Source organism: Epinephelus moara, chromosome 9 (assembly GCF_006386435.1).
Source record: "Epinephelus moara isolate mb chromosome 9, YSFRI_EMoa_1.0, whole genome shotgun sequence".
NCBI classification, from domain to species: Eukaryota; Metazoa; Chordata; class Actinopteri; order Perciformes; family Serranidae; genus Epinephelus; species Epinephelus moara.
The window spans coordinates 20,400,133-20,421,923 of record NC_065514.1 but is presented as its reverse complement, the minus strand read 5'-3'; the positions used below and the strand labels follow the sequence as shown (position 1 = coordinate 20,421,923).

Genomic DNA, 21,791 nt, shown 5'->3' with positions numbered 1-21,791 from the left:
CCTCCTCTCCTACACAGGAGCAAGACACATGGACTTTGTGGTGGTTTTGCCTCTGTTATTGTATTGTTTTGCATCATTTTGTATATATATGCAGCTTTTTATGGTTTTGTGTCTCTTTGCAGTAAATTTGTATGTGATCATTATGCGTCTCCTTGTGGTTGTTTTGCAGATTTAGTAGTTATTTTGTCTCTTTGTCGTTCCTTTGTATCTTTTTTTTTTTTTTTTTTTTTTTGGTCTTTGTGGTAATTTTGAAACTCTTCCTGGTCGGTATGTATTAATTTGAGTGACATGTTGCAGGTGAAGGCGTCCAGGGGCCCTCACATTGCTGCCCCTGGACCTGTGTGTGGTAGACTCATCCATGAGATGCAGTTTAACAATAAAAAATAAAGTGAATGTTGATATTTTGGGGGTGGTTGCATATGAATGTGTCATATCAAAGTGTCCCTGTTCACTTTCTGTGGTATAATTGTGATGATTAACTTAATGAGACCTTAATTAATTTGACCTGGGGCTCATTAACTGTAATTATCACATGTGTGAATCAGGCTCTGAAGATTTTCATGGATAATGTGACTGAGAAACTTTTCATAAAAATATCTGATATCTGTATCTGACTCATTTGGCACAGTGAACAAACCTTGCATATGCCCAGGGAGTGGAGGATACGTGTGTAGGTGTTGGCGTTGCACGGCTTAATGTATAGGCTACTGTGGCTTTAAAGGGGTGTTGGTTCCCTGAGAGGTAACAGACAGGTTTAATTCAGTCACACAGACCACATCGCACATCTCGGAGCCTCTCTGCCTTTATACCACTGTTGTCTTCATTGCATCCAAGAAGACATCCTCCAAGATAACCGTGCGTGTCAGCCGCTACACCCTTCCCGGAGCGATGGGAGGTACAGCCGCGGTTATTATTTTCCTGTCGTGAGCCCTGTCATCGTTTTTATTTCCCACACTGGCAGTCTGATCTGCATATTCATAATGTTTTCTCCCGTGACAGAGGCCGAGACGCGTCAGAAACTGCTGCGCAATGTGAAGAAAGAGGTTGGTTGCATTTTTTATTTCTCTCTCGCTCATCACAGTTTATGTTTACTGGCGCTGAACGCTTGGACAGTGTGTGTGTGTGTGTGTGTGTGTGTGTGTGTGTGTGTGTGTGGGGCACCGTTCATCGGGTCTGAGCCACGACTACGCCACAGGCCTGTTTATCATCTAGCTGAGCATTTATTGTATTATATATAAGAGCGGATGCAATTAGGCTGCCGGTAAAATAATATGTTTTTGACTGTGGTTAGACTGGCGCAAGATGATGGTGACGATGGTAGTGATGATGATGATGATGACGATGATGATATAGATGATGGTGGTGATGATGCTGATTTTTTTCAGGAGGAAAAAAACTACACATTCAAGAAGCTCTGTACAGATTCATTCGTATATATCCATACAAAGCCTGTTTTTTTTTCCATATCCTGGAACAGTCCCCCCCACCCCCCCCTCTGAAGAAATCACTGACATCCCTCCCATCTTATTATCTAGAACTTAAAGGTGTGACCTTGGCATCTGTTTCACTGATGTTTCAGTGTTAAATTAAATGCAAAAACATCCAATCCAGACTGGGGTGATTTATTACTGAATAATGAGCCATTTGGATATTAATGGAAAATATCAGGGAGCACCCCTCACACTCATCCAAACTGCTCAGTGACTCCATGACTCCCCAGGGAGAGAAAACAGGATGTTTTATTCATTGCTGAGAAAGACCGGTGCTTCCAGTCTTATCGTGTCCGTGCTCCCCCTCACCTGTGACTCATTGCCTCTCAAACATCCATGACTCTGGTGCTAGATCCTGCAGCAAGGAGGGGCTCAGCTGTGATGTATAGATTTTAAACACATCATAGAACTAAAATTATGGTCTTTCAGTATGTACGTTTTTAGCTCAGGTTGACAAAGCAGACTTTTCAGGCTCTTTATTCATATGAAGAACAGGGACATAAACAATTTTGTGGTCTACAGCCATCTTGTCTGCAATATTGTGATTCTAAAGGTCAGAAAATTCTCTTAATGTATGACAGGACTGTTGCAATACATGTTTCTCTTGTTCTGTCAACATACAGCACAGAACTTAACATTAAATTCAGTCAGTTTTACAGTTCAATGTCACTTATCAACACACATTTTTAGGTTGTAGGAGATGACCTTTTCAAAAATGTTATGAGTTACAAATAATGTATATATGTTAACGTCAGTAAATACAATGATGCAGCAAGCGACATGATGTAAAATTGTGTTCATTGAATGACAACAAGTCAGTTGAGAAAGCTGGCATTTATAAAGTTACCTCAGGTTCGGCTGGGAGACTACAAATGTAGAAAAGAAAGCCTATGTTACAAACATGGTTTTAAGATGTATGCATTTGTGTGACAGAGAGGATCTTGCATGATGCAGTGTTCAAGGGACTAAACGTCAGGATATGTCTGCCATTTTTAAAAATCTGTTTGTCACAAGCTCTCCAACTTTATGAAAGTACAGTACTAAATTGCAGGAGTGCCCTTTAAAGCACACAAGAAGAAATACTTGTACTCACCTGGCAGTGCCCTGTGACATTCTTCAATGATCAGTGGTAGGTTTTTTTTTTAAGAACAAGAACTCCACAACATCTAGAAAAAGTAAAAAACATTTGAGACTGGAGGGATATCTCAGGGTTTCTGCGCTTTCCTCTCCATGCTCAAGTTGAAGTTATGAGATGAGACAGCCGACAAAAGGACTTAATGCATGTCCATTCATTCTCTGTATGGGTCGTGGGGGGGGTGCTGGAGCCTCAGCTGACACTGGGCGAGAGGCGGGGTACACCCTGGACAAGTCGTCTGACTATCACAGTGCTGACACATACATACACTCCTACAGGCTATTTAAAGTCAGCAGTTAACCTAACCTGCATGTCTTTGGACTGTGGGAGGAAGAGAACTCAGAGAAAACCCACTCTTAGACGGGGAAAGTCCACACAGAAGGGCCCCAAAACTGGGGTTCGAAATTTGCTCTGTATGCTATCCTCCTAAATGTGTTGTGGGACTGTACCACTCCTTCACTGCCCGTCACAACCTCTTGTAACGTATTGCCCCATTGTCTCTTGCTGTGCGTCTCGTTTTGACTCCCTGTCACCTTATGCAACTGTGTCAGTCCGATTTGGTCTTGTCTCACCGTGTACCTTTCTCTCCTAGGTGAAACAAATCATGGAGGAGGCAGTAACGAGGAAATTTGTGCATGCCGACAGCAGCCACATCATATCCTTCTGCGGTAAATGCTTTTTTGTGATTGCATTGCACACCGAGCCATCTTTCTCCAGCAGAGTTTCCCAAAATTCAGCGGACATGCTCAAGGCCTTTTCCATTAGCTTTAATGGTGAACATTAGGCTGCACAGGAGGGGGGTATAAAGAGGGAGAGACTAGGCAAAGTAAATAAGAGAGATAGAGTCATTTTGTTTGTGCATCTTAGAAAATGCCTTTTTTTTGCCTAAAATAGTTCAGCCTTTTGTATCTAATTTCAAAAATTATAGCACTGGACATGCTGTATTAGATAGTAAAGGTCACAGTAGTTGTTACAACAACAATGACATGTGCAGAGCAGATGGTTGACATGAGTTTGTGTCAAGCCATCACCTCCTACGAGTTCACTCTCACAGCACAATATGGTCCCTTACAGTCTGTTAAAGCATGTAAGTCCTAAAAATTTCTTTTCATAATGCTATTATGTATGTCTATTTATATTTAGTGAAGGTGGATGGATAGATGGATGTGTATTAAAGTAGACTCACACCCTTCAAAGGTGTTGATACTAACCAGGAGTGAGACATGTGTGATTCACATCCCTCATATCCTAGCAACGGAAGACAGTGTTGGGCAGTCTGTTTCTACTTGTGGCACCTGTGCCTGCTTTTAAGTTGTCTTTATAAATATATATTACGGCTAAGGTTTCACAAAGGGAAAATAATAGTGTCCTCATGAGATGAAGACAAAACTCAGGGGCACATAAAAAGACCCCACCTTAGGGAAACAAAAATGTGTATAAAATTGAAATGAAATAAAAAATGAAGTAAATCAAATATTGACTAATGCTCTTTGTTCGTGTATGTGTGCGCAGCTGTGGTGGAGGCCTGCATGCTTCATGGGCTCAAGCGCCGTATCGCAGGCCTGCTGTGCAGTAACAAGGTCGCAGCACTCTTTATGAAGGCGGCAAAAACCTTTTCGCCTGCTGAGGAACTCTGCAACAAGGTCCAGGAACTGGAACAGCTCATCGACAACAGGTGAGATGTTAACTTCAGCCTGTGAGAGGCCAGTGACATAAAATCATTACGTGCATTCGTTCTCTTCTTGTCTCGTATATCTCTGTCAATTGTGTCCTACTTTTATGTGCCATAATGCATCCTAATTTCTCATCCTGTCCTGTCCTATAAATGTGATTCATTCTGATGACCAATGAAGACATGTCATATGTCAAGTTTCCTTTTCTGTTTTTCAGCAAGCAGAACAACTCCTCACTGAGTAATGACCGCAGTCGGCAGTCCAAGCTGGCCAACCTCCCCCCTCAGGCACTGAAACACCTGTGGATCCGGACTGCACTGATGGAGAAGCTCCTGGACAAGATTGTCCTTTACTTGGTGGAGAACAGCAGGTATGGCTATAGATCATTCAATGCAATTATAAGCTACTGGCTATAGAAGATTACGTCCATTTATTACCATCATTTTGCCGTAAGCAGTTCTCTCCAAAATAATGATTCCCTAACTGATCTCAGAAACAGCTGCAGGTTTGTCTATCTCTTTTTTTTATTAAGAATCTCAGCTTTAACAGTTTTCTACTTTTAAAGGTCACGCAAAACATTTTATTGTTCTAGCCCTAGAACATATTATGTGGTTACAGCTATATGTAAACAGGAAGTTGGGTATGATTTCCAAATCCTAATGTTCTAAATATTGCTTTCTGCAGTGCCTTCTATGAGAAAGAAGCCATGCTGATGGATCCGGTGGATGGACCAATTCTTGCATCTCTATTGGGTATTTATAAAACGCACTTATCTACACATGGACCACACTTAAACAGTCCTACCTTTCTTTTGCCTTACTGTTCTAACTTTAAAGGTCCAGTGTGTAGGATTTAGGGACATCTATTGGCATAAATGGTATATAATATTCATAACTATGTTTAGATTAGTTTAAAATCACCAGAAAATAAGAACTGTAGTGTTTTTATTACTTTAGAATGAGCCGTTGGTGGTGCCTATTAAGGAAAGAGCACAGGGGCCCAAAATGGCCAAGAACAGACAAAGCTAACACTGGCTCTAGACAGGGCCATTCATCTTTTTTTTAGTTATCGTGTTGACCATCGTAGTTCTCCTAAACGCTTGGCACACTAGACCTTTAAGTTTATATTATTCATAACTTAAAAACATCTAAATTACTTTAAACAGATTAACCTTGTTTTACAGTGGGCCCTTGTGCTTTGGAGTACACCAAAGTTAAGACAGCAGACCACTTCTGGACGGACCCATCTGCTGACGAGCTTGTTCAGCGGCATCGCATCCACAGCAGCCACTGTCGGCAGGATTCGCCCTCCAGACGGCCTGCCCTGGTTAGATAGTGAAATAATTAATTAATTTTAATCAAATAATCAGCTATAAACTACTATGTGTAATGCTTCTGATGTCTTCTTAACCTGTATTAGATCCAGAAGAGACAGTCCAGTGGTAGCATGGATGATCGCCCTCTCATGTGGGTGAGGGACTATGTTGAATCGCTGCACCAAAACTCCAGAGCCACGCTTCTGTTTGGAAAGAACAATGTCCTGGTGCAGCCGGTGCGTTTTTATCTTTTTCTCAGTTTAATACAATAATAGTACAATCCTTCAAGAGAGGCTTGTTTACTTACTGGGGAACTTGGATGCATCTGTCAACTGATATTATAATCAACTTATCTTAATAGTATTGTAAACATGTGATTTGAAAGCTCTGACTTGTGTCTGCAGAGAGACGACATGGAGGCCATCCCAGGCTACCTTTCTCTCCATCAGACTGCAGACCTCATGACACTGAAATGGACGCCCAATCAGCTGATGAATGGCAATGTGGGGGAGCTGGATTCTGAGAAAAGGTTCGCCTGATAGAGCCTAATAAAAACAAATCTTGTTTTCGCACAGCCGACTCAATGGCTCCTATTCTCTCATCTGTCTTCCAGTGTTTATTGGGATTATGCCATGACAATTCGTTTGGAGGAGATTGTGTATCTCCACTGTCATCAGCAAGGTACAGAAATCCCATTTTAATGTTTTAAGCACCCAAAGTAGGAGTTTTAAAAGTTATTTATTGTGTTGTGCATTTCTCCAGTGAACAGTGGTGGAACAGTAGTTTTGGTGAGCCAGGATGGGATCCAGAGACCTCCTCTACATTTCCCCAAAGGAGGCCACCTACTCCAGTTTCTCACCTGCCTGGAGACCGGCCTGCTACCTCACGGACAGCTGGACCCACCGCTCTGGAATCAGAGAGGAAAGGTCAGCATGAACATAGGATAATAATATACCTACTGTGCACTAATGCAACATTTCTTTACCTCCAGCTATGATCAGTTGTAACAATTCTCTCCATTCACAGGGAAAGGTTTTCCCCAAACTGCGAAAGAGGAGTCCACACGGCTCATGTGACTCTGTATCTGATAAGGAAGATGATGAAGCAACCGATTATGTGTTTCGGATCCTCTTTCCTGGCAATCAGATGGAGTTCAGTACGTGTCTTTAATCTTCCTGCTCTGCCTGCCTGAGCTAATCTAATAAAACATCATCAGAGATTACATCTACGATTGCATTACTCATCTACAGTTCTAACAATTTCACTTTAGATAAATCTGTTTCCCCATCTCATATATTCAGTGTGCAACTTTCTAATTAGTTTCTCTCTAATTCAAACTGCCACATTTTGTATCTTTTTCCTGCCTATTTAGTGCCTAAGTGTCCATTTTACATTATAGTCCCATTGACAATAAGGAGACTTGATACGGACACACTATTTAAAAAAAAAAAAAGTTTTTCATTTTATTTGTAGGCATGCGCTTTTATGTCCATATCTATGAGCATTTCATCTGGTTTTATTTACCGGTAATGATAATGATGATAGTAGCAACGGTAATGATAAGGGCTATTATGCTGTGCAGTGGCCCTGGAGCTGATGGACCAGGGCGTGAACATGTGGCAACCAACACCTAGAAAGTCCTCGTGCTCCTCCTGCTCACAGAATGGCTCCTCTGATGGCTCGCTGCCTAATGGCTGTAATCAGGAAAGGTAAGTATTTCCTAGGGACAGGCTCAAATATATATTCAGAATTAATCCAGTGGACTAAATTTGCCATTTTCCCTTTCCTACCAGGGCTCCCTTAAAGCTCCTTTGTGACACCATGAAGTACCAGATAATCTCCCGTGCTTTCTATGGATGTGAGTACAAACAGCTGTTGGTTAACTTTGATTCATTGTGTAATCACTTCATTCCCGATGAAGCAATAGCTCTTGTCATGATGTTTTTCTATCCTCTCCAGGGCTTGCATACTGCCGTCATCTGTCCACAGTCCGTACCCACCTTTCTGCTCTGGTCAACACCACCATAGTGGACCCTGATGTGCCCTGTAATGCTCGAGGAGGCCTCTCTGTGGAGGTTTGGAGCCGATTCCTCAAGGACAGCTCTGTAAGTTTCACACTGAAACACCAAGCCATAGGATATATTATTTGGTTTTAATTCACTACGGTATTAAAGGGACCCAAAATCAAAAATACATACTTTTCCTCTTATCTGTAGTTGCTGAGTTTTGGAGATATCGGCCGTAGAGATGTCTGCCTTCTCTCTAGTATAGTGAAACTAAATGGTACACAGTTTGTGGTAGTCACAGGGCCAAAAAATAAATGTGAAAAACTCAAAAGCAATGTCTCTTTCGAGAAGTCATGACCCAGTTAATCCACAGACGTTGCCGTTAGCAGTTTCGTTTCATGTAGGAACTATTTTCTTTCTACCAAACTACTTCTACTGACCATATCACTGCACAGAAGACGCATGCGTCTGCTGCTACCTCACCTAGCACCATTGAGCTAGCTAACATTACAGCTAAGCCGAGAAGAACGGCATTAATGTTTACATCTTGCGCTGTCACGACCACATGCAACCACAGACACTTCCCTCTGCGTGGTGTGTGGTACAGTTGGAACTATACACAACAAGGTCTGCAGATTGTCTTGAGTAACTGGGTCAGGATTTCTGGAAAGAGACATTTTTTGTGTGCTTTGAGCACCACAAGCCGAGTGCCATCTAGTTCCATTATATACCAAAGAAGGCAGACATCTCTACAGCTGATATCTCCAACACTCGGCTACTCAGACCAAAACAATCTAGTCTGATAAATAGCACTACAGGGAAGAGGAAATATATGTATTTTTTATTTGGAGGTGAACTGTCCCTTTAAACTGATCTATTTGGTGTAGTGTGTGATTTCAGTGTGCATTGATAAATACCAGACTTAATCTTGTTCAGGCGTATGAGGAAGAGGAGATACACAGGCTTGTGTATTTCGGTGGTGTGGATCCCTCACTACGTAAAGAGGTCTGGCCCTTCCTGTTGGGACACTACGGCTTTAACATGACTGAAAAATGCCGGCAAGAGGTATTTCTATGTGCTGCCAGACTGTAGTACTATAAGGTAGAGATATACACCACGGGGTGTGTTACAATCTTTGTTAACACAGGGTTTCTGTTTCAGATTGACGAAAAGATACGGACCATGTATGAGCAGACCATGAAGGACTGGCAGGGCTGTGAGGCCATTGTCCGTCAGAGGGAGAGAGAGAAACACGCTGAGGCCCTCGCCAGATGTTCGTCTGGAGCCAGTGTGGAAAGAGGGCCGGTGCAGCGGGACTCCACCATCAGTACAGATGCAAGTTTGACCTTTTGACATTAAATGTGCTGCATTATGTAACCATTATCACAACAGATAAAACATGAAAGGGGAGTGCTTATAGTATTATGAGGAGATTTCTGAGCAAGCTGGCTGATAGTTGTGTTTTTGTCTCTTCTGTGATGCTTCTCTCCACTGCAGTCGTCTCTAAGTAGCAGCTCAGATCCACAGAATGTCGCCTCGCAGAGTGACTCCAGCAGCAGCAGTGCACAGGTAGTTCCTCATGAGCATGAACATCACAAGAACATTTATTTTCCATGAAGTAAGTGTTAGCTAGAGGCCTGCAGAGAGAGTGGTTGGAGGACCTGCTGTGGGACAGTCAAGGTGGGCTACAGGAGTGTCCCAGGGCAATCTGTGCACCGGGCACAGAGGCACCTTGTCAACAGAGGGTTGCAGGAGAGGAAAGCCACCAGAAACATGAGAGAGAGGCTGCAGAAAAAGCCTCACGGTGGCTGTGGATCAAGAGGGCAGATCCATGGTGTAGTGCGCTGTTTGGACACAAGACCCAAAACACCCTGGGTTCATCACTGACAATGTTTCCTGCCTCTCATTAAAATCAAATGACTCATGTCAGCTTTATTTTTTCTCACAGTTGTATTATTACTAAAAGAATAGCGGTGCCTTCAAGGGCATGCCAAGATCTGACATTTCATAGTTCACTGGCAAAATGAGCTGAGCTGTGAGTCAAGAAGTTAAATGGGAAAGTTAAATAGTAAGGTAGATGCAGACAACATATAAAGACTAATTTGAGTTTTGTTGTTTCTTACATTAAAAAGAAGAGAGTCTACAGCCATGCTAGGCTCTGTGAGTACTGGACAAAATTTTTGACCTGATGATGGCGCCATATAATAGGTCAGAGGTGTGATTACAAATCATCCTGAGGGGTCATGTTGGAAATCATTCACCACTTTCCTTTGGTTACCAGGTATTTGGGTCGGTTGAGGCAGTGGATCAGATTGAGACTGAGCCCAGGGCTGAGGAAGGAGAAGTGCAGCCCTGCAGTCCATTGAAGGACATCACGAGTGGCACTGCAGACGCCCCGCAACTTCCCTCCTGCAGCCCGTTCTCCCCAGACCTGTCAGATCAATGCACAGTGTCAGAAAACAGCCTTCTTGTAACAGAGTCAGCTGTTGGATCTGCAACCAATGAGCAGTCAGAGGAAGCATCAGAAGTCTTACATGAGAAAGACAAAACTGGATCAAAGCCAGATGGAGAGGATGTAATGGACCCAGTAGCCAAGGACGAGGTTTCAGAGACAAAGGTGGAGACAGTCTCAGAGGGTGAGGTGGTTAAGGACTGTAGAGTCAGTGAGTCGAGACAGACATCTGAACCTGAAGAAAAACCTGACGCAAAAGAAAAAGACACAGCAAATGAGCAATCTGCAGATTTAAAAGCAGTAGACACAAATACAAATTTAAGAAGTGCTCCAGAGAGCACTAATGTTCTAAAGCTAGAAAGAGAGATTCATAATGAGTATTTCCAAGCACCTCCACTCGGGCAGATCTTGACATTTCAAGCGCACAAGAGCAAAGGTCTGGAAGTGGAGCCATTATGTCCGCCTGCAGCAGAAAAAGACACTAATCCAGAGAGTGAAAAGAAGTCGGAGATTTCTGACAAACCTGAAACAACTTCTGAAAAAACCCCATCACAAATTCCAAAGGCCTGCACCACAGAGTCAGAAAGAAAGGATGCCGAAGCAGCAGTGTGTGACTTGGCTGAAACCAAAAAAGCTGCAGAAATTCCATTTGAGAAACCTGGTTCAAACTCACCCGTCAGACAAGTCCTGAACGCTCTCCAGTCGGCGTCAAGGGGCAGCCTTTCTCTATCGTCCCACTCTCGGCAGTCTCCGGACACAGCAGATTCAGACGACTCCCCTTCTGCCCTGGAAATGGAGGACATTCCTGCAGGGACGTGCGTGACATCTGAGGATATCAAGGCCAGGCCTTTGGCGTGTCTTGCTGCACCTCCTGTCTCCCTTGCGCAACGACAGAAAATGGCTTCAGAGGACCTCGCCCCAGATCACCATCTGGACACAGCCTGTAACACCAGTCCTGAGGGCACCGACCTGGGCCTTTCTGAAGAGGAGCCTGAGATGGAAAATGTGCTCACTGAACCTGAGTCTGCAGAGGTGGGAGGCACCAAGCATGATGAATCCTCAGAAGAACAAACCTATTCTGTAAGCATTACACATAACATACAGACATACTTCTTCTTTTCATCATGAGCACGCATTAACACTTAATTATATTTTTGTAGCAAGAAACACTGGACATGTATTTGATTAATTTGCATCGCATCGACAAAGACGTCAGACGTTGTGACAGAGCGTATTGGTACTTCACTCCTGAGAACCTGGAGAAGCTGCGTAACATCATGTGCAGGTAAATGTGTCCCCATGGCAAATATCTCTAATGTTTGTCTAACCCAAGTGAATTAAAAAAAAAGGTTATCTCTGCAGTTACGTGTGGCAGCATCTGGATACAGGTTACGTCCAGGGCATGTGTGATTTGCTGGCTCCCCTGCTGGTTATTCTGGACGATGGTCAGTGACTGTTTTACTGCAAACTCCATCAGTGTACACTTTGCTGTAATGCATGTAAAAGTGTATATAAATGGCTAAATTAGTTTTTAAATGTGTGTGTGCTTCCCAGAGGTTATGGCATTCAGCTGCTTCACTGAACTGATGAAGAGGATGAACCAGAATTTTCCTCATGGAGGTGCCATGGACTCTCACTTCGCCAATATGCGTTCTCTGATCCAGGTATGTACATATGTGCACAGCAATACATGTGCATGCATGCATGTGCAAAAAAGCTATAGTGTAATGGTAAAATTTTGTTGTTACACGGATAGATCCTGGACTCTGAGCTGTTTGAACTGATGCAGCAGAATGGAGACTACACTCACTTCTACTTCTGTTATCGCTGGTTTCTACTTGACTTCAAAAGAGGTGATGGGAAGCAAACGGAGGCATCATGATTTTGCCTGAATTGGCCATTGAAGAGATCTGAGCATTTTACATAATGTGATAGTTACTATAATATAAATTCTTCTTCTTCTTTTTTTCCCCACAGAAATGGTGTATGATGATGTGTTCTCCGTGTGGGAAACAATCTGGGCAGCCAAGTACACCTCCTCTGAGCACTTTGTGCTCTTCATTGCTCTGGCACTTGTGGAGATGTACAGGGACATCATCCTAGAAAATAACATGGACTTCACAGACATCATAAAGTTCTTTAATGGTAAGATGAGACAAGAGAAGTATTAATGCTACAATACAGTGCAAACTGTTTTGCCGATTGCCAACTGGCAATTTCAGCTTTGATAATGTAGGATACTTTAAAAGTAAAACTCACTCACTCAGTCTTAAAGGTCCAGTGTGTAGGGTTTAGGGGGATATATATCGGCAGAAATAGAATGTAATATAATAAATATGTTTTCTTTAGTGTATAATCACCCGAAAATAAGAATTGATGTGTTTTTGTGACCTTAGAATGAGCTGTGTATATCTACATAGGGAGCATGTCCTCATCCACAGAGTCTGCCATGTTGCACCACTGTGTTTCTACAGTAGCCTAGAATGGACAAACCAAACACTGGCTCTAAATTTGCAATTTTGCGTCTGCCACCGTAGTTAGCAGGCCCTCCGCAACCAACCAAAGAGCTCCAGAAAAACGCAGGGCTTGCAGCTAAAAAGCTAGCAGCCGAAAAGCATTGGAGAAACACTGATTTGTAACGTGAAACTGCTTTATTCAGTGTTTTCACTGGTGTCAATCCCCTGTCCATTTGTTTTGAAGAAGGGACCTCTGCGGATAATTCGGCTCGCGGTAAAAACCTCCTGAACAATGAACACTGGAGGAATCCCAACCAGGTGTCCAGGCTTGGCACATGGGTGAAGTTTCAGCTGGTTGCAATCTGCAATCCTCCCTGCAAGACTACACTAAATCCTACACACTGTACCTTTAACACAAAATATACTATTAAATATCATCAGCATTGCTAAACAATTTGCCTCTTGTAAGTTAATGACTTTCAAACTCTCTCCTCAGAAATGGCAGAGCGACACAACGTCCCCCAGGTCCTGATGATGGCTCGAGACCTGGTCAACAAAGTGCAGACGCTCATAGAAAACAAGTGATGCTGCTGACCTGCTGCTGCTCCCATGTTTCTTTGTGCTGAATTGTTTCAAAAATACTGGCACAACCACTTAATAGTCATGTATTCAAGAGGAATGGGAATCAGTGTTTAATGAAATGCAGCGATTGGTATGTGCTGAAAAGACAACTGGTCATTAAAACTGGCCATCATTACATAAGATAGTTGTATAACAACTTTCCAGTTTCTCCTCTCTATATTCAGGAGATGCAAATATTGCCAGTAAATTTATTTTTTGAAGTGTTATTGTTCACCCAGTGAATGTACCCTTGCTGAAACTGCTTCAGGATGTTATTTATTTTGCCTTAAATTGAGCTATTTTTTCAGGGATACAGCAACCAAATTCCTTCACCGTATTGTTCTTCTGCGAGGTTGATTTTGTTCAGTTACACCCGCCACACATCTCGTGATACACTTGAATATGTTTTCAGTATTATTATGATTATTACGTTGTATTTATTTTGCTGAAATTGTAGCTACCATGATGAAACATCTTGTAATGCACTTGAATATATTTTCAGTAATGATATCTGGCATTGTTAGATGATTTGGTTTTGTGAGAGGTACTTTAGAGGAGGTTGTGTCCACGTAGCATGTGTGGTTTGCTTCTCAACAGCCATTCTGAGGACCACTCGCTGGCTTCTCTGAGGCTCGATGGTCCTCGTCTCGTGTTTGCCTCTGATGCACAAAAGCTTGCAGGATATCCGGACCGAACCTGGGAACTCTGTGCAGTCCTGCATGACTGCACACAGTCTCCATATACAGTACTGCCCTCTGGTATCAAGCTGTCATACTCTGTGCTCCTTTTATCTCAGACCTCCTCTATGCATTGATTCGCTTTTATTTCCGTGCACACTGGTTCAAACTCTCTTCTCACCTTACATGACACAATGCTGCTCAGGCTGAAGTATTCAGCATCATCAAGACAGTACAGTGCTAACAGATTCTGCTTTCTTGCAGCGCCATGATAGCTGCTGTGGTAAATTCTAATGGAGTGTGCAGTGAAGGCAGCATGCTTCCTTTACACTTCTCTTTTTCACTTTCATCTTAAGATCAGTTCCTTGGTTTTCTGTGTCTCTTTTGCCCTGCCAATCTTGGCTGCCTTGTCTTCAACACGCTCTAGTTCATTTTTGTTATATGCCCAAACTTTTGGCAACAAGCCTTATAAGAATTGTTGATATTTTTTGGGGTAAACATGCAATTTTCTTCATTATTACCTCAAGATCCCCGTGTTCATACCTGTACTCTGGACCTCTCATTCAAGGCTTGAGCCAGTGTCAGATTAGCTTCGACACTTTTCCTCTGCTGCATTTTGTCTCCTGTAAAGCTAGTTTGAACCAGATGGCACCTTCCACCTTGATGGGCTCACCTCCTTCCTTCATTTATTCATTCAAAGAGCAGTTAACTTTTGCTCAGCCTGCTGAATTTTATCTGCTGCCCTCCAGTTCCTTGGAGAGCTCTCTTTTTGGCCAGACTGCACACCTCCTCACACAAGAGTTTGTTCATTGTGCTGTACACACAGTACTGCTTAGACTTTCAGAACTTCAGCTACTTTTAAATATGATTTTTCGAAGCCCTCATGAGGTTTTCACAATCTAGCAAGTACCAGAGGGTCAGGTTATTACATTTAAAGGGTCATATAAGGGTAGCCAGTCCGTGGTATGTAGCCATTCAGATACTTTTGGTTTTATGTGTGTATGTTTACACTACTTAATCTTCTGCTGCTAATCCAATTTCATTTGTTCAGCTGAAAATGAACATTTAACGTCAGTGTTTCCTTACAGAAACAATGTCCCGGAGACCCTGACGTCAATAGCTTAAATTGGTCTAATAAGGTTTAAAAGGGCCTGTGAATCTGATCTGTTCCATCAGGTCTCGACACATAAATACAAAACTATGTACATGGCTAGATACCAGCATGTCAGAAAATATGATTTATTGGTGCCACTCACGGTTGCAAAATAGCCAAAACACACTCATGTTGGGTTCACTGTGGCTAAAATACCAGTGTTTTGATATCACTGCTAACGTGTCTCCATATGATCTTCTAAAACATGCCTGAGTATTGCTGTTTCTGTATTGCTGTGTTTGTTGTCAGAAGATTTATTGTAAACAATGTGTTGAAAAGAAATGGACTAATTGTATAACTAAGCTAGAACATATTTATTAAATGCAATACAATGTCTGTATATGGGCTTTATCTGATTATAATGAAGAGAAAGAAGTATGCCATTGGAAATAAATATATTTTTATTTTTTTTTTCTGTCTTCTCAAATTGTCACCTGGTATAATTAATTTCTTGTGTATTAAAAATATTATATTTTGCATCCCATGCATCCCCTGTGCCATCTTTGAACGACCAGATCCTTAGTAGTGTTCACTTTAGGAGAGCTTTTTCCCCCAGTTCAATCTAAAACAACACTCTCCTCTCCTTGTGTAATTTGGAGGAGCTGCAGGACAAAAAACTCAGTCCTTATCCTGCACAAAAAAATGCATTCCAAAGTTCAGCTGAAGCTAAAGTGAGGCTTCAAAAAGAATCCTACTTTATCTTTCCTCCACTGCTCAGAGATTGTCTGGCAAAACACAAAGAGGGAATCTCATGGCTTGATATTCGATTTGGCTGAACTGAACGAAACTTTTTAAAGGCTCTTGTGAAGTCACGCAAGAGGGTTGTATTTCAACCACACTACACCCCATCTGACATTAAGATTGTATAAGATACATTTCAGGATGTGCCGTATGTTCACAGACCATTAGTGTGGGATATTTGACAGCTTACTGCACAGGTAACATACCAGCCGGGCATTTAGAGGAAGAAGATGAAAAAGGAGGAGAACTCTTAAGGACCAAAATTATCATTAAACCTATAACCTATGTGTCTCTTATTCACACAGCACAATACCTGAGTAGATCTAAGACTTTAAGTCTCAACCTCTGCCCCCAACAGTAAGTCATTATCCTGTTCAGCTCCCTGACATGTGAGAAACCACAGAATGGCTGATATTGATATATATTGATATTTAAGTATTGTCATTTGTTTTCATGAGAATTGGAGATTTATTTAGGGAGATCTGATTTGCAATCAGCCGTTTACAGTACTGTCTACACTACGGCATTTTGCTGTACTCAATTTTTGACATTCAAAAATCTGGCTGGTTTGTTTGAGGAGTGCAGGCTGAGGACGCTGTGAAAAAGGTTGGTGTTAATTGAGCAAAAAAGGAGGGGATTGGTTTAAATAGTTTTACAGTTTTTGAGAAAAACCGGGATGAACTTCATAATTCCTGATTTATGGGACCTAATTCCCATCTGAACATTTTCACAGCAATTGGGGCTATTTTGGTGGAGGTTGCAAAGTCGTAGCATGTACGACATATTTCTTATTAATCTTCAAAGTTTTAAACATTAGATGGTTGCTATGGCACCACCATCAGGACAACTAGCCCATAAGGCCAGTTGTCAAGCATAGGACCTGACTTGTGCAGTGTTTTGTTAAGGCAGATTTCTTTATGGGTAGACAATTACGGTTATCAGCTTCAGGCCTGTTATCGTCCCTCCTGGCTCACTGGGGTACTTGAATAATTACTAATAACTTCTGTGCTTTTCCCACTTAATAATTCGAAATGTCTGCTGTTAATAAGGCCCTGATCTACAGCCCACTAGTTGTGCCAGGTTTTAGGTCAAGGAATGAAACAGACAGTAAAAGTTTGCTTTTTATTGGTAAAGAAAAAAACCCAAAACACAACATTAGAGACGCATACAAATTAAAGTCCACCTACAGGCCGCCTCGGTCAGAGGTTCACACATTAAAAAATAATCTGACAGGTGAGGCCCACAGTAAACGTGTCACTACTTTAAAAAGGCTCATAAATCTTACGTTTCAAATCAGAGTGGGATACTGATCAGCTTCACAGGTTCTTAGATTGGCAAATACTTCATACTTAAAGCTACAGAAATGCAACACACAATAAGGAGAATCTTGTCAAGAAGCAAGAAGCAGTATGACATTTAGCTTGATGGCTGCATCATCGTGTTACTTGTTTTGGACATTAGACATTACCATGTCGAGGTTTGACTTCACAACCCAGATTTCTTTATAAAAGAAACCTCCATTATGTTATATGATAATCAAATAGTTACCTCGCTAAAAATTGTTTTTAGATTCCACATAACACATATGGGTGTTTACAGAACAAAGAAAAAAGACTTTAAGGCTGTGGGGAGGAGCAGGGTATTCAGGTGATCATGACCATGGAATGTTTGTAGCAAGAAATTATGACATATCCTATGAGGAGGCCTGGGGTTAAAAAAAATAAAATAAAAAGTAGAATTACAAAATATTTTCCCCCAATTCCTCTATAAATGGCTGGCCTTTTTACCGGTAATGACGTGGCGGTGGGCTATGGTGCTGTGGAGGGTGCCTCCTGGGGGGTGGGCTATGGCGCGACATAGCATGGCGTGGAGGTGACTGGTAGCGTGGCGGGGGAGATCCTCTGTTATGGTAGGGAGGTGAATAGCGACCCCTGGATCTGGAGCGAGAACGCGACCGATTCCAGTTGGGAGTGCCCCTCTCCTCGTAGACACGGATGTAGGCAGTCTCGCCCTAGAAAAGAAAAATGTTGGACATTTGTTCTTTTCTCCATTGACAATTTTTTCCCCTACGATGGTGAAGGCATGACCAGCCCTACTCTTTCTCCGACTGGCTACTACTTGTTGCCTATGTTGGTTAGCAACGAAGGGTGGGTCATGCCTTTGTCATCCGAGGGGGGATTAAAAAAAAACTTGGAAAATTGGACAATTGAATGTAAAAGAACTCACTTGATGTGAACGGAACTCAGTCCGATCCAGTCTGCGCAATGCGTACTCCATGTCCTCTCTACGGAGAAACTCCACCACACCCTCTCCATCACGCTGCACATCTGCAAAACAAACATCTCCTGCCTCGCGCATATGATCCTTCAGATCCTGCCAGCTCCCAGTTGGTGGTAACCCTGGAATAGGAAAAAGACAAATGTCATCTTAGGTCTTGGTGTTACATTACTTATCACTTCAAATCATTGCAGGGACAGGTTCATCTTTTGCCCAAAGCCTAAACCCCTTGAATTAAACAAAACCTTTACTAACAACTTTTAAGGTATTTTTTATGAACTATGAGCTAACAGCAACTGAAATTTAAAGTCTCAAATTGAATTTATTGGGTCATTTTTTTTAGTGAATCTCAATATTTTTAAACCAGAACCCCACAGTGTTGTACTTCCAGATATCTGCTCTAGTACTACTAGTCAAATCAGGCAACTATGTACCTTAAGACTTTAAAAGGGTTGGTCTTACATAAGCACTCAATTTCTACAGCTTGTACAAGCATGCTTGTATAAACACCAGATAAATGTAGCATACAACAAAAAATTATAAACAATGACAAAATTACACCTACCAGTCACTATAGTTGATGTTTGGGATTATGCAGCCAACATGAGCACTTTCAGTTTACTGTTTTGGTTTTCAAGACATAAGGAGCTGACTTGACCTCATCCACTTAGTCCCCTTGACCTCCAGTCCGCCATGAGAGAGAGAAACATATCTGCCTACGACTCATGACGTCCTCTACTAGTCCCCTTGTCCTCCAGTCCGCCATGAGAGAGAGAGAACCATATCTGCCTACGACTCATGACGTCCCCTTCTAGTCCCCTTGTCCTCCAGTCCGCCATGAGAGAGAGAGAACCATATCTGCCTACGACTCATGACGTCCTCTACTAGTCCCTTTGTCCTCCAGTCCGCCATGAGAGAGAGAAAGATAACTGCCTACGACTCATGACGTCCTCTACTAGTCCCTTGTCCTCCAGTCCGCCATGAGAGAGAGAAAGATAACTGCCTACGACTCATGACGTCCTCTACTAGTCCCTTGTCCTCCAATCCGCCATGAGAGAGAAACATGTCTGCCTACGACTCTTACGTCCACCATCCTACCACTCCCTTTGACCTCCAGGATGCCGTGAGAGAGAGAGAAATATGAACTGGCTATGACTCATGACGTCGACCTACCAGACACTATGACCCGGAATTCAGATCTTCGAGTTGGGGGTCCAAATCTTCCCCTAGGTCCTCCTCCTCCTCCACCACCACCTCCCATAGGACCAAATTTAGCACCAGAGGATCGAGGATACTCCACACGCAGCTTGGAGTCTCCATATCCATATCCATTCCTTCCATAGACGGCATCGTCTGCATCCCTAAGAGAAGAGAGCAAAGAACCCCTTACCAAAGTACGCTTGTTTCACTAGCGGACATAGAGCTGGAAATGCCGTCTCCATCCATTTCCTGCTGCCAGTCACTGGAGACGATATTATACCATAAAACTTAAGGTATCCAACATGGGGAATGAGATTCGACTTGCCAAAGACCATCCCTAAAACTCACCGTGGGTCTTCAAATCGGACGAAGGCAAAAGGGATAGTGCCTCTATTATTCTTCAATTCAATGTCACGGATTTTTCCATATTTGTAGAAGAGATCCTCAATGTCTCTCTCCTGGACATCCACAGGAAGATTCCCCACATAGATCCGGCCGTCCGACATGATGATTGAGTGAGTTGCACTGCTGACACAGAATGGGGGCACCTGCGGACGTTAGTCTGTTTGCACTACTACAGGCTGTTAATTGAACAGTGAGCTCCAAGTCCTTCTTCTCCCTTAAGATCACTTCTTGCTTTCACAAATAGCTGTGGAAGTGGTCCTTATCCTAATCCTAGTTCCAATCCGAAACTTAGTCCATCCGCTTCCAATTCCTTAATTTAGACAAAAATAAAAATCTAGACCAGGGATGTGGCCATGAAAGTAGCAAATGATGAGTTCAAGACAAATGGTACAGGCCCTCGGATCCAAGCCTGAAAGCTTTAAAACACAGGGTCATGAATGTCCAACAACCTTAATGAACGGTTACAGGATTATACAGCTAGAAAGTATGCACCATGTGGAGAAAATCTACTGGCAAAGTAACTCTTGAGTAACAAACTTACACCTGCTTAAATAAACACTACTTCCTCCGGTCTGTGTGTGTGTGTACCTCAATATGTATGGATGAGTGATGAATTAAAGGAAAAATAACATATTTTCTGATGGTACTCATAACTCCCATAGGTTGGCAGTTAAGATTTAATGATTGTAAAGACCTAGAAAATGATTCACGTTGTTTACATACTCATTAACCCTGTGTGATCTGCATTTGTTATGGTACTCTACTGTTATTTAGCATTGCAGTGTTGTAGTGTCAGTGCCATTACCTGAATGTGTTGCATTTTTGTTTTAATATCTTGTACACGTCATTTACAAAATGTACAATGCAATGCAACACCAAACCATAGCTTTACATATTGTCATAGTTCAGCACACATCTGAATCTGATAACGTCCTCGACAACGTATAATATTAATTACAACAAATATATATATATATATATATACATATATAAAAAAAACTCAGACGGATTTATGGAATTGCAATATAACTTGCAGGTGTTTTTATTTTTCAGGGCAATATAAGATCATGGCGGACAGCGGGCTAATTATTAATAATAACGTAAATGGTGGTGAACGCGTAATGGCATGTCAGATATTCAAAAATATTTCCCTTGTATAAGTATAAATTGTATATCATCAAAGATGTAATAGTCTACGGTACGTTATAACGTTAAAATAACATTGGTCTGGACTTACTTACGTTTCCGGTGCCTTGAAACTCGCGTAACGTAACAACAGTTGGTGAACCGATCAAACCTGTTATCATTAGCTGCCTGCCAGCTGAACACCGCGGTTGATAGGCTGAATATTGGATTTAACAATAACGTTAGCTTATATATAGGGAGCATCTGGTCAACACAAAAAAATAACAGTAGTTATAAGGCAGTTAACGAAGGTGGCTGCCAGGCTTTAACCTGTTTGCCCTGGTCTAAACCTGCGTTGCGCGATGGCTAAACTAGCCCGTAGCTGCTAGCTAACTTTAGCTAGCGTCGGTTATACTCGATTAGGTTGCTTACAGGTTACAAGCACTATATTCAATGTAACGTTGCATCCTTAGTGAGCGACCAGGCAACAGAAAACACTTAAACTGAACTCTTTATTTTGACACTTGTAACTTGACAGTTGACGCCAACTTAAGACGTGTTATAGTCCAGTAATTACGATACCATATCAGTCTCTTTGTTGATAAGGTAAGGTCAGCTAGCCGAGCTAACGAGCGTCTGCTCGGCTAAAATGCTACGGTATTTGTCACACTGGAATACAAATTTTGGACAATACACATTAAATACGTGAAGTAAACAACACTTAAAATGCCAAAGGTGCGTTTACCTTTCAAAAAAAGCAAGGGCACCTTCTTTAGTCGATTTAATGCTAGCAGTTCGCACGCTGTGCTGCTTCCGTGTTAGTTAGCAACATTAGCTAGCGCTCTGTCTCTTCTTCTTCTTCGACTCCACATTTCCGGCAGACTGTAGTAAGGGTTACTGCAATGCTGCCACCCGCCGGAAAGAAGGGGAACATGTTACTGGCCTAGGCATATTTCACCCCTATAATACAACAGTCAAGTAGGCTAGGTTTAATACTTATTTGTATCCAAAACAGTTGTAAATTGTAAGAAAACAAACCAAAAATACACTAGAAAATATTTAGCA

At 42.1% G+C, this 21,791-nt stretch overlaps 2 protein-coding genes across 5 annotated transcripts; one reads left to right on the top strand and one right to left on the bottom strand.

The window, feature by feature from the left end:
• The first annotated feature begins 484 nt into the window (after positions 1 to 484).
• On the top strand, positions 485 to 15,397 carry sgsm1b (small G protein signaling modulator 1b). The gene is made up of 24 exons (XM_050053694.1): positions 485 to 1,043; positions 3,218 to 3,293; positions 4,138 to 4,300; positions 4,516 to 4,668; positions 4,983 to 5,050; positions 5,482 to 5,624; positions 5,718 to 5,849; positions 6,018 to 6,142; positions 6,227 to 6,294; positions 6,376 to 6,539; positions 6,640 to 6,769; positions 7,196 to 7,322; positions 7,407 to 7,471; positions 7,573 to 7,718; positions 8,556 to 8,684; positions 8,781 to 8,954; positions 9,117 to 9,188; positions 9,901 to 11,151; positions 11,232 to 11,356; positions 11,434 to 11,516; positions 11,626 to 11,735; positions 11,828 to 11,924; positions 12,049 to 12,216; positions 13,024 to 15,397. The coding sequence occupies exons 1-24, from the start codon at positions 981 to 983 to the stop codon at positions 13,110 to 13,112; spliced, it is 3,921 nt and encodes a 1,306-aa protein (XP_049909651.1). The 5' UTR covers positions 485 to 980; the 3' UTR covers positions 13,113 to 15,397.
• A 1,430-nt stretch (positions 15,398 to 16,827) lies between these two features.
• On the bottom strand, positions 16,828 to 21,620 carry srsf9 (serine and arginine rich splicing factor 9). 4 transcript variants are annotated; one of them, XM_050052430.1, is made up of 5 exons: positions 21,472 to 21,620; positions 19,545 to 19,721; positions 19,170 to 19,357; positions 17,946 to 18,118; positions 16,828 to 17,730 (listed from the first exon to the last, which is right to left on the bottom strand). In XM_050052430.1, exons 2-5 carry the CDS (start codon positions 19,700 to 19,702, stop codon positions 17,503 to 17,505), a joined length of 747 nt encoding a protein of 248 aa, XP_049908387.1. In that variant the 5' UTR covers positions 19,703 to 19,721; positions 21,472 to 21,620; the 3' UTR covers positions 16,828 to 17,502. The 4 variants fall into 4 exon arrangements, with proteins under 4 accessions (XP_049908387.1, XP_049908388.1, XP_049908386.1 ...); XM_050052431.1 differs by having other exon boundaries at positions 19,545 to 19,724; positions 21,472 to 21,608; XM_050052429.1 differs by having other exon boundaries at positions 19,545 to 20,017; positions 21,472 to 21,606.
• Between the last annotated feature and the right edge of the window lie 171 nt (positions 21,621 to 21,791).

Coding starts and splice junctions, on each gene's coding strand:
- sgsm1b (XM_050053694.1), top strand. CDS start 981: ATGTTTTCTCCCGTGACAGAGGCCGAGACGCGTCAGAAACTGCTGCGC. Junction 5,051..5,481: donor AATTCTTGCATCTCTATTGG/GTATTTATAAAA, acceptor CTTGTTTTACAG/TGGGCCCTTGTGCTTTGGAG. Junction 11,925..12,048: donor TCTACTTGACTTCAAAAGAG/GTGATGGGAAGC, acceptor TTTTCCCCACAG/AAATGGTGTATGATGATGTG.
- srsf9 (XM_050052430.1), bottom strand. CDS start 19,702: ATGTCGGACGGCCGGATCTATGTGGGGAATCTTCCTGTGGATGTCCAG. Junction 19,358..19,544: donor GTCCGATTTGAAGACCCACG/GTGAGTTTTAGG, acceptor CTCTTCTCTTAG/GGATGCAGACGATGCCGTCT. Junction 17,731..17,945: donor CTGAGTTCCGTTCACATCAA/GTGAGTTCTTTT, acceptor TTTCTTTTCTAG/GGCGAGACTGCCTACATCCG.